We start from the raw sequence: 12,421 nt of genomic DNA, 5'->3' as shown, positions 1-12,421 counted from the left end.
AACCTGACAGTTACCTGACATACATAAATGCGTTCAGGGAACTTCACCTTGGGCAAAACATTATAATGGACTTGGTCAACAACACAAGCTACTAAGACTGAGTGCAGCCCTGAGAGCAGGACCCAGTGGTGCCCCACGTCATGTCAGACCCAGCTCTAGTTGCTCCCAAAGGAGCTGGGCGACGCTGGGTGCATCTGTGGGAGAGCAGACATCAGGAAGGGAGAAACTGCTGCACAACAGCAGCTGGAGAGAGGAGCGAAAGATGGGAGAGACACAGCCCTGCAGCCAGCAAGGTCAGAGAAGGAGGAGGAGAGGAGGTGCTCCATCAACATGACTGCATAAATGACCTGGAGTTAAAGGCATTTCTCCCGATGAAATAAAAATGTGAGGCATTCTCTACACTGGATGATCTCGTGGCCATTTTGTATGAAACAAAGCGTTCGATTCAAGCAACCTGCCTAACAGGCAGAGAAAGTGAATGGGCAAGATCAAGGCATTGTAGGGATACTACAACATGCCAAGTGCAGCACAATATCTAGCATATATTCATTACTGGAAATACAGTATATCATCAGATAGGTCTACTTTCTAACTGTGGCAATATGTGAAACGAAGAGCACGTCTGCAGACATGGCAGTTGCACTCTCACTCTTGCTTTTCTTCCTTTATTCTAAGTCTGATGTCTACGTTTGGTATCATCCCTTGCAGTTTCCCAAGCACACCTGTAATCCCCGTCTTGGGAAGAAATAACACAGCTTGATTCCTTTAATAAATGGAAATATGAGAGGAATCCATTTCATCCATGCAGAGGAGAATTTATTAACTAGCTACTAGCACTGAGAATCATTTCAGGACCTGAGCAGAGAACAACATAGGGAAAAACAAATGCAGCCTATTTGTACACTATTGGAAGAGAGCTTCAGGAATGCAGAGGGAAAGTCCTAGTTGTATTGCAGCCCTCAGGAGCAATATTAGGCTAACCACTTTCTTTACATCCCCAGAACGGCAAGCAGTGATTTTTTTGTCTATATTTCCCTCTTTAGAAATGAGGAAGAAGCAATTAATATCTTGTGAGTGAACAGACCCCCAACAGCAGCCACATAGACAAAAACATTCTTTTGACTCAACAGTCAGAAACCTTGAAATTACTTGTTCTCAACTAAATACTTCTCTTTGAATTAAAATCCTCAAAAGACTCTGAGCATAAGGATTGCACACATGACCAAGAAATCAGTCACCAAGCACTTAACCCTATAGATTTCCACAATACTTGGAGGATTTTTTGCTCAGTGAAGAAAAATTCACATTAGGTAAATCATTTCTCTTGAAAACAAGCTGGAACGTTTCTGTAAAACTCAGATTGGAAAAGCAGGAACAACAAAAACAACAACAACAAAAAAAGATTCAAAGATTTTGTAACGAGATCAAACGAAATAATCAAACCTACACAGCAAAACAGAAGGTTAATGATGGCAGTGTGGCTCCAGGTTACCATCTGGGATACTAAAAAATAAAGGTCTCGGAACGCAAGTGCAAAAGCTCTATCTACTAAAGAAAGCAACTCACTCTGCTTTCTTTCATCTGCGTGATTTTCCAGAAGTTCTGTAACCTTTTCTTAGGGTCTCCACCAGCTGAAAACATCCTTTAATATGCAAAACATTCTGATACTCGTTTTTCAAAACACTTGATATAACTTTATAATGTCTTAAAGCAAGGAGAACAGAAAAAAAAATGAATCATGAGTTCTGACAGAAAAGGACAAAGGGAACAGAAACAGTAAGTACAATCACTACTATGCAAATCATGCCTTGGCCTGCACGACTCTGTTTTATATCAGCTGCCTCCGACTGGGGGGGGAAAACAGCATTTAGAGATGAGGCTCCATCTGCCTCATTTCTCTCTGAGGATCCAAACATGAAGAAGTGCACTTCAAATGGCAATTTCCAGGCAAGGGAGCCCCAGACTCCTGCAAAGACCAACAGCTCCACTGCACCCAGGCACAAACCCAGGAGAGGGGAAAAAAAAAGCCAACAACACAAAAAACCCCACCTCAATATCCCCTGCAGAGATATAGCTTTAATACATACACACCGGTATTTTAAAGTTGAGAAAAAATGCTGAAATGCATCACCTCGTCTGCTTATGTTTGCTCTCCTTCATTTAGCAATTAGTGCTAATGACTTCCGAAGGAAGTCTGAAAATAAGAATTAGGTTTTCCTGGTTACGCTTGACCTTTCTCTTACAGAGTGTCAAAGAAACTGCAGTAGCTACAAATACCCACAGTTACTGAGTTGAGTGCCTGCATTTGGCAAACTGCTAAAATATTTCTGGATGCTCACTTGATCCATGCTTTCTCTGTAAAATTTCTCTTTTAAATAAACATTTGCACAAAACACTGAAACGCAATCTTCAGTAAAGAATTAGGCATACAGGTTACTATAAACAGCAACTAGACACAAGAATCACTTGGCACTATTGCAGTGAAGCTCTCCGAGGATGCGGTTATTACCTGATGTAACTTATTGCAGCCAAGCTGATAATTTACTGTGTGCAGACAGCCTTCCAGCGTGCCTCTTAGCTCACAGCTGGAGCATTGATTCAGTATTCCTTCATGGCCACAGTGCTTCTACTTGGGTCAGTGCAAGCACATGTGCAGCGCTTGGTTCTCAGCACCACCGAAGTCTCTGAGCCTCACAAAACACGAAAGCTGCACATCCTTATGAAAACCATTCAGGAACTAACAAGTATATTCATTCTTGCTTCTTGCTTCCATGGCTGTCTGTCTAGAGGTGGAAATAATGATTCGAATTCCAAAATAATGGAAGCCAATTCCAAAAATTGAAGCCTTCAAAAAATGAAGCAAGGCAGACACCTGCTAGCGTAAGTATAAAATCAAGAAGATCTTGAATTAAACTACACTTTCTTTTGATTCAAGTAAAGCTCACAGTATCTTCAGTTGGAATAAATGGGACAGATTTTCATTCCCTTAAAACTCAATCAAGAGCAGTAAAATATTAGTTCCTTATTCCACAGTCAAATAACAGAAGATATTACTCCTGGTTTCTCTTTGTATTTGATCACCAGTTCTCACATTGAAATAGGTACAATTACAGTTATCCCTGAAGAGCATTATCCAATGTTTGGTTAACTATCAGTTTTAAAAGCTTCTGAAGACCTTCCCTTGCTTCAAAACACATCAAGACTTAGCTATTGCTATGTTTTACTCAAAGTGTCATCTCAAAGGCAGAAATGATTGGAGCAAAAGAAAATACAGATTATTCCTCCATTCTGACAGTAAGAATCATTCAGAACCTGAACTTAGTCTGCTTTGCAAAGGCAAAATATTAGTGAGATAATAGCTTCCCGATGAGGCTGTAAGACAGGGAAAAGCACTTCTCCATTAGATTGCAACAACTCAATAAATTCAAGCAGACTGTATTCAAGAAAATGCAATATAATGATCCCAGTGTGCAACTCCAAACTATCACATGATGTTCTGAAATCCAACTGTAAACATAAGAGGCACTCAAAACTAATGCTGTATGTGAAAGGCATTCAGGGCCAGGCTGGATGTGGCTCTGGGCAGCCTGGTCTGCTGGTTGGTGACCCTGCACACAGCAGGGGGTTGGAACTGGACAAGCATTGTGGTCCTTTTCAACCCAGGCCACTCTATGATTCTGTGATCATTTTCTAATTTAGCACAATGTAGCAGTGTCTTCTTTATTTTTAATATAGAAACAACCTCCTTCAGCAAAGTATTCAGGTACACATTTCTGTGGGTGTTCAGTACAAGCAGTTGCTCTCTTGCGTGGGGGATCACATTCTCACTCATTCTACCCACAAAATAAAACAGAACCTCATTGATTTTACTCATGTTTTAAAACAAATTATGCATCTGAAGTATGACTTGATTTACAGCTATAAAATGAATGAAAGTTAAAGGGAGATGGCACGTAGGTAACTCAAGTTATCTTTTTCCATTGTGACACGTTTAGTCCTAAGTAAACTTCTAAAAAGTTTAATCTTCTCCACAAAATATCTCATAATTCAGTTAAGTGATGACTTACTTTCTGACCCAGTAAAACCAGCTAAAGCACAGTCTTATTGATTTGTCATAAAGTTCTTACTAAAATGTGAGCATCTTCAGCCTGCTGTTGAACAGCCTGCAGAGCCTCAGCCAGATCCTCGTCACCTTCCTGAAGACTGAATTCATCATCTGCTGACACCTAAATGAAAGGATTTAGAGCACCAGTATCAATGTTTTATGAATCTTCCCAAGCCCAACTGTTTCTACCTCCATCACCGCTACTGAAAACAATCTCATTCCCATTAAAAATATTTTGCCTGTTTACATTTTGTTTCCAATCCTTGGAGACATTGAAGGTCAGGCTGAAATGGGCTGTGAGCATCCCGATCTGGCTGGAAGTTTCCCTGTTCATTGCAGGGCAGTTGGACTAGATGGCCTTTAAGGGTCCCCTCCAACTCAAACAATTACATGAGTCTATGATTCTGTTCATTAACAATAATGGATACACCCGTTTCTTTTTAATACTTATTTTTGAAATAAAAGGTGTAACAAAAGCTCATACCAAATCTTCTCCTGACCACTAATCATCACACTTGAGAAAAGGAGGTTCACTGCTCCTCCTAAGTTACTGTTATGTTGAAGCGAAGCAACAAAATCCAACATGAATACTACAGATATCGCATAAGATAATCAATTGAGCAAATTACCTCTTCATACTGATAATCATCCTTAGAGTAGTCTGTGATAGTAATTTCTGCAGGTTTTGTTAAGGCTGGAACATCTGATGCACGCACACCAAAGGACAACCAGCTGTGATGAGCACCCTCAGCCCTGCTCTTCACCACACCAAATGGAGGCGAGTGCAAAACTGAACATCAGAGATCAAACACTGAATACTTCACCAAACCGAAGCAAGAGCCTTAAATAATAACCTCAGCACATCCACAGTACAAAGAGAAGTGAATCCTGAAATGGTAAAAATCCACTGCAAATTATTTACAGTTCCCCCAAATGCTTCAGAGCCAGACTTTTCATTAAAATAACAAATGGTGTGAAACAAAACTAAAATAAACATCTCATCCACCAGCCTGGCAGCTCTGGGAAGTCTAACCAAAATGTTTTCTGTAAGATGCACGGCTGTTTCCCTAGGAAATCAGTTTGCCTACAAATGACCCACGTAAATAAACTAGAATTAATTTCTAAAGAACAGTTGGCAATTCACTGCTTCACACACAGCCATTTTAAGTGATAACTTCTTTTTACAGAAGAAAATGAAAATAGGGAAAAAAGCCAGGATTTTCTAGCTTAATATCACTTCCCTAATCTGAAGTCTTCAACTAAAACAAACAAGGCAAAAAATACACAACAATACAGCTTTTTGCTACAGTTTGTGCAGTGCAATACATACAAAAGTTCAACCTGGATTCAAGATCCCAGCACAGCAGCATGCAAACTATCAGCTGAACTGCAACCATCCAGAAGGCTCACGTGCCTTATCCCTAAAGAAATAACCACCTTTCGTTTGTAAAGACCTGAGTCTTAAGGTGACAGTTAGAAAGGCATCATTTTGCTTTCTAAACAAACCAAAAAAAAAGTCAAATCTCTGTGTGAATAAAGGTCTAACTTTCAGTAATCAAGTCAAAGCACATCTGCGTATCTAGAACTGCACAATTACACCACATGCTTTCTGCAAAAACCTTATGCATAAATAGGAAGCTGGCATGAATGCTTCTTGTAAGCTTCCCACCTAGGCTTAGGTATGTAAAGGCAAACACCTGTTTGACATGCCCTCGTATTTTCTTCCCTAATTACTGAAGATGTGGAACAGAGGACTCAAATGCAAGTCACAGCCTCTCTGCACCTCAGGTTTCTTCCTCTGTAAAATCTTTATTCTCTAACTGGAATGATTCTCAAATTTAAATTCTAACACCTGAACTGTGCAGGAAGTCATAAAATAAAAAGGTTATCATGTTTTCTTTGAGAGGGAAAAGCAAATAAAAACAACAGGATCCCCACCCTCCAGTGATGAGCTTCAGCAGGTCTACATCTGTTCTCCATTACACAAGTAATCTGGATCGTGAATTTCAACTTCAGTGGCAGATGAAATAAAGCATACAGTTCAATTAATGCACTTTTTCTCAGCACAGTATTCCAGGATACGAGGATGATGTAAGAGAAACGAGGTGATAATAGTTTATGTTATGGCAAGACTTTCAGGAGCTGCATCCCAACCAAGGTGGGCTAACAGCCAGGGACTGGGGCATAAGGGTGGACTGCAGCTGTCTGCCAGATCCCCCAAACAACAGGAACACTGAGGAGCAGGGTCTGACCACATGGCAGCGAAACAAATCCCAATCCCTGCACTTTGTACATTCAACGCAGAGAGAAATACCCATCTGAACTGCTAATTACATAAGAAAATGAGAATGACAGCAAGGCACAAATGCACAGCGAAAGCGAGGAACAGCTTTCTGTTATCGTTCTAAAACCAGGGACAGCAACAGATGGGAATCTGAGACAAAGACACACCAATACTGTCAAGTTAGGGTAATATCCTAAGACTTCCTTTTTTCTTAAGATATTCCACCACTAACCAGACACACTCCCTTTACAGAATGGTCACATCACACAGCGTGACCACCCGGGTACATTTCTGAATGAACTCCGTGATTATTTCCATATACATGAATATGCAGATATGTATGTTGAAAACTAAACATCTGAACGCTTCTCTGGGATTCCTAAGCCCCTTCATCACTTCACAGTACAGTATTTATCAACATTAGTTTAAATAAAGGACATTTAAACCACATTTTCGACATCCCAACTTATCCACACCGTGTTTGCTAGTCTTTTCAGGCTATTTTCTCTAAAGCTATCTTTTGCATGGCCTGCAGGCGGTTCTTCAGCTCAGACTCCCCCCTTTGACCGCTTCTTTCCACAATTATCAGATCTTTCAGTGCAGCTCTATCCACAGTACGCCTTCACAAGTAAAACACTTTCAGAAGAAAACAAGGAAAAGCTGCTTCCTTGCACCGATGCAAACAACAGCACACAGACTAAACCTTTACATGAAGAATACTGATAGCCAGGCATACAATTACACCACAGAACACCGTTTTAACAGCTTTAAAACCACGACATTCCCCCGACAAACGCTGTGTTGCTGTTGGATTGGTTTAAACACGTAATGACAGAGCACTTTGTTCAGCTCACCACGCAGCTTTTTTCCTTTTTTAATGGGCTTACGTCCTAACCCTAGCAAGAGAGCTACACTATTGGCAGTGCCTGACGAAATAAGGATGATCTGACCCAAAGCGCCACGTGGAACCGGCAGCTCTGTGGTGTTTCACCACCAACACTAACACACAAGAGGCAACGAGAGGTTTCCGGCAGAGAATTTTTAACTTTTCAGCCCCACAGGGGATAACGTTACCCCGAGGCTCAGTCGGGGTGCCTCAACGCAGCAACAACCGCACGTTCACCCTTCCCAGCGCTACCCAGTAACATTTTCCTTCGTCCCTTCCTCACAGCTCCACGAGGTCAGCTCCCGCCCCGGGCCGTCAGCTGAGGGCACAGAGGGGCACCGAGGGGCAAAGAGGGGTCGGCGAAGCCCGAAGCCCGCCCGCCTCAGGCGAGGGGAGCACCCTGCGGCGGGACGGAAGGATACTCTGCAGGTAGACCGACGCCTCAGAGCCCGCCGCCTCCTCCGCCTCCATGGCTGCAGCGTCCTGCCGTTGCCTGGGCGCCACTGCTCTCGCGAGAGTAGGCGGCGTGACTCGAGATGGCGCTCGCCGCCCCTCCGGTTTCCCGCCTTAGTCCCGCGGCGGGGCGCGCGGGCTGAGCGCGAGGCGGAGATGCTCGCGCCGTGCTTCTTTGGGCAGCTCAGGAGCAGCGCTGCGGGGCGGGAAACGCCTCGGTTTCTGTGGAGCCTCCTACTGGCTTTTTGCTGGGAACTTTCTGACTTGGGAAGGAGGCATCCCGTAACGAAGTGCTGAGCAGTTCCCTTCTCTGCTTCAGTCTCATCTCCCTCTGCAGTCCCTATATATTTCTCCCTAGTCTTGACCACCCCCCTAAAACGTGTCAGTGCATGGTATCCCCAATTGAACACAACTGGTGCAAGCTTTAGAAGGGCTTGGAGAACTACTTCCAGAGGGATCAAAAGGAACAACAGTTAATGGGAAGGACAAAAGGATCTCAGTCCTCTTGTTTATTACAGGAATGGTTAAATGCGATCAAAGCACACGGGGAACAGACTTGATAAGAAAGAATGAGCAAAGATAGAGGCATAACCAACCATCAAGAATGGAATCAATGTAAATTACGGCTAATAACAAAGAGCAAATCTTTAAATAACATTTGACTGATTGCCAAGTGTAATGAAAACTTCTAGGAGGCTTTTAGTGATGACAGAGTTCTTTGTAGTTGTTCTGCATTTGGACCCCTGATTCACCCTGCTTTATAGCCCTATAGCAGCCTGAGTTATAAATGATTATCTTCTCCCAAATAGAATAACCAGTGTTGTCACTCTGTCCCCTACCTTCTCATGAGGAAGACGTGGAAGCAGCATCTGCTGGAGTTGGAGCATTTCATTAGATAGGCTGCTTACTTTTCTCACACGGCAAAGACTAGGTACCTCAGCTGTATCTCAGCCAGGAAAGTTTTGTTATTTGAAAAGATGGTTGTTGGGTAATCTGCAATGATCCAGAAAGTGTTGCTACTACTCCCAAGCTTGAAAAGCCAGATGCTCTTCCATTGGCTGAAGAAGCATGAGGCACTGTCTTGCTCAGAGCAAAATATCCACCAAGCAAAACCAACAACAGTTCTGAGAAGTTGAGTTATAAAACCAGACCGTCCATCCAAGCTGCTTCCAATGACTTTCAGGCCCATGCAAGAAGATCTCCAGGTGTCCAGTTCCCGTGCTTCATTACAACAGACAACAAAGAATCTGCTGACCCTCTGACTTTTGCATGCACATTCCTCGTTGTCTTCAGTGCATCTTTGGGGGAGAAGGGACAAAAGAAAGCTGTCGACTCACCTTTCTGCACGAGCACACAGTTTTGCCTGAAATACAATATGGACATCATGGTGACAGTGGAAAGGCCGTTGTCCACGTGGCCATGGTGCAGCATGGGACCACAGCTGGAAGCTAGAACGAGCTGGCAAACACCTTGTTCCAACTTCTGCTGTGCCATCTGGTTTCTAGTTAGGCAACCGACATTAAATGCATTTTCTCTGTATTACCATCTGGCAGCTGCTTGTACAACAACAGAGCAAGACACAGAATTTGGCTAGCAGTTATCTTAAGAATCATATCAAGGATACTTGAAACGCTAATTCTGACACAGAAATGGCTTACAAGAAGGAGAGTTCCTTTAACTGATGGCCTCACGTGCACAGTTTTGCCGGTAAGAAAATGGAATGGGAAGTTCTATATCCTTGTCTTTTGCATGTATTTATGTTACAGAAGTCCCATAAAAGTTTCTAAGGGGGTAACCATACAGGTTTCTGAAGGGTGTAATATTGTATGCAGTTAAATTTTGTTGAACGTATCTACGCTTTTGCTGTGCAATGGATCTATGTTTCCTTTTCCAAAATCAGAGGAAACGACGTATGCCAAAAGTGAGCTTGGTAAAGAAAAATCACAGTAATTAAGTACAGACACAAGTCTCAAAAAACATTTTAATGAATTTCATCTAAGAATTTAAGAATAGTCAGCTATAGCGCAACTGGAGATTGAAATATAGTGAAACAGCTGCAGCGACAGGGCTTCACATTTCTGAAAGCCAAATTAGTAAAGCTTAGGGGGCCATTGTAACCTTGCTGGGTTTTAAATGTAACAGAAAGGGGTGATTTAAGACGTGCAGTAGAAGATTCAAAGAATGATTCCCTGACAAAACAAATCAATATAAATTTTGTTCTCTACTTCCTGCTGTGCATTCCTGCCTCCTTCCTGTCCTTGTGCTGATGCTCAAAAGATCCTCATAATTTAAACCATCGGAAAACCAATCCAGAAGAAAAAGAGGTTGTTGGTTGGTTGGGTTTTTTTCTTCCCTTGATTTATTTTTATTTTTTTTTCCTTAATTTCAGGAAGAGCAAAACTGAATTGTAAGATATTTGGCAGTCAGACTTAAGCATGAGTTATTTGATGCAGTGCTATTTTGTCTCTACTCTGCTGAGGAATATTCAGTGTTTAATCTTCTACGTTTCCAGACATTTCTATAGATTAGACCTAGAATATACTGAGTCTCTGGAAAGCGGGCTTTGAGTTGACTTCATAAAAGAGAGAATTTCAGATTCTAAATGCATCAGCAGTTCTGCCGATTCTCATTCTTCTAAGCACTTTATTAAAAGCATAACTACCATTGCAATACCAGTCTTGCAATTCAATCACCTGATCCAAAATCCATTCTTTGAAGGATTACTTAACTTTAGTCTGGTTTCAATTTCACGCAGCTTTTTCACACGGGAGCGTGCAAGGCGATCTCTTAAAAGCCACAATATGAGTGCAAGCAGAAGTATGAATAGGTTTGAATTCACTTACAGAAAAATTTGAGAATGACTTATTTGAGCAAGCAATATGGAAGTACAGTTGATGGCTGTACAGATTTTACAGGGCACAGTGCTGTGAAGTACAAGTTTTCTACTGCAGACATGAATATAATGTATACAGTCTAGCCCGCACACCCCAATGTATAATAGAAGTTAATCTGCCCATGCTGATGCTGCTGTTTCCAAGAACGACAGCCTCCATATCTTCTGCTGTTGTTCCCTTTGAAATTTCTCAGGAACATTGGACAGATGGTGCATTTTGACTCCCCATGCACTGAACTGGGAGTATTTCTGTAGCACAGGCAGGAATAAATTGTACTAAAAGAGAGAAGAGAGTTGACAAAGTAATTTTTGATTTTAGAAGTGGAAGTGACCCGTGTTCTTTCAGAACTCCAGTTCTATGAGCACAGAGTTATTTATGCAGCTTAAAGGAACTAATGATCATCTGTTACTGGCAATTAGAGGCTTTCTGTGCCACAATTTCTTCTGCTCTTTGAAACTAAGTCTAGTTAACATGGGTTTCCATATTACACATTGTTAAATGGTGGAGTAGCTGCTTTGTGCTGCAAGTTACCTGAATTTGAAAAGCATCCTCCTTTACAAAAATAAACAAAACATGGGAAACAAAAACCTGTGCTGCCCTGATCAGTGCACAGAGACAGAGACAAGAACTGAGATACCTTGTTAGAAAATGCACGGAGGACAACTAACAGAAAGCTAACAGCAGTGATTACTTTGTTACACCGTGCTTCCAAGTAATGAACTACTTATTACTCAGACAATGCATCTTCCCTTCAGAAGTCTGAGTCTTGTACCGATGAGCACATGCCAGAGTCATTGTGACTGTTTTCCTGCTCCCCTTCTTTACCTACTTCATTTGTTTAAACAATAATAATATATATATTAAAAAAAAGATAAAAATACATGCACGAAAACCCAACATGGCCAAGCTTTCTGTCAATCAGCTTCAACACGGATTGAAAAGAATGCATCCAGAGAAAATGTATACATTATTCAAGACTGTTGGGTGCTTCAAAAAGATCACTTAAAATTTCTCCCTGCCCCAGTCCTCTCCTGTCAGCTGTATCCTAATCAGCTCAGCACAGAATACTTCACGTCTTTTCACCCTTTCTGTGCCAAAACACCTGCTTGCTTTCTCTTCGATGCTTTCCCCACTTGGACTCATTGCATCCTTTTTGTTTGGGTTTTTCCCACTCTGACTTCTGACCATTTCAGTTTGTGCTGTTAGCAGCTTTGCAGTCCTTGGGTGTTTCTTCAGCATGTTACCTCTCCAGAGATTCTCCTGGAGGACAGTGTGTATCTCTGTTCCAGGAGAACAGCCACAAAGCTGCAATAATTGGTCACCAAATTCAAAGCTCACTGAATTTGATGCCCCATAGGCAACGACCAGTCTCTGAGTTGCAGCCGAAAGCAACGTTTGTTACCAGAGTACTTAGCCAAGCCTCTGCTAACTGCTAAAAGCCAGCTGTATCGATTGATTGAGATGAACAGGGAATGTTAATTTTCCCAGTGCTGTTTGGTTTGTTCCTAGCAAGGAGATTTTCTCACATGTGGGATTTGAAGATATAAATAATTAGATGTCAAATCACCAAACTCCAATCTGTCTTAGCTGAAAGCAGCATTGGTGTACACAAGCTTCTATGTGTTGTTATAATGGAGACTGTGCAGTCTTTATGTCCACTTTTTTGCTTCCTTTATTAACAGATAGAGGACTTTGGGCAGTAATTATGTAAATTATTATGCAATTATCCAAAATGCTGTTCTTTTGTTCTGAAAGTCTTTTATATCCAGTGCATTACAACTTGTGATGTGGACAAAGTC

At 41.8% G+C, this 12,421-nt stretch overlaps 1 protein-coding gene across 1 annotated transcript in view; it reads right to left on the bottom strand.

Moving 5' to 3' along the window:
• Positions 1 to 8,152, bottom strand: part of SPAG16 (sperm associated antigen 16) — a 349,932-nt gene extending 341,780 nt beyond the window's left edge. Inside the window, exons 1-3 of the mRNA XM_052675105.1 lie at positions 7,698 to 8,152; positions 4,735 to 4,781; positions 4,128 to 4,226 (exon numbers count right to left, since the gene is read on the bottom strand). Coding sequence (XP_052531065.1) covers positions 4,128 to 4,226; positions 4,735 to 4,781; positions 7,698 to 7,746 — 195 coding nt within the window. The 5' untranslated portion in view covers positions 7,747 to 8,152. The remainder of the gene's footprint in view (positions 1 to 4,127; positions 4,227 to 4,734; positions 4,782 to 7,697) is intronic.
• Positions 8,153 to 12,421: the final 4,269 nt, after the last annotated feature.

The sequence above is a fragment of the Tympanuchus pallidicinctus genome, unplaced genomic scaffold, assembly GCF_026119805.1.
Source record: "Tympanuchus pallidicinctus isolate F22 unplaced genomic scaffold, pur_lepc_1.0 scaffold15, whole genome shotgun sequence".
In the NCBI taxonomy this organism is placed as follows: Eukaryota; Metazoa; Chordata; class Aves; order Galliformes; family Phasianidae; genus Tympanuchus; species Tympanuchus pallidicinctus.
Note: the sequence above shows the minus strand (reverse complement) of the source record. Positions and strands in the feature narration are given on the sequence as shown.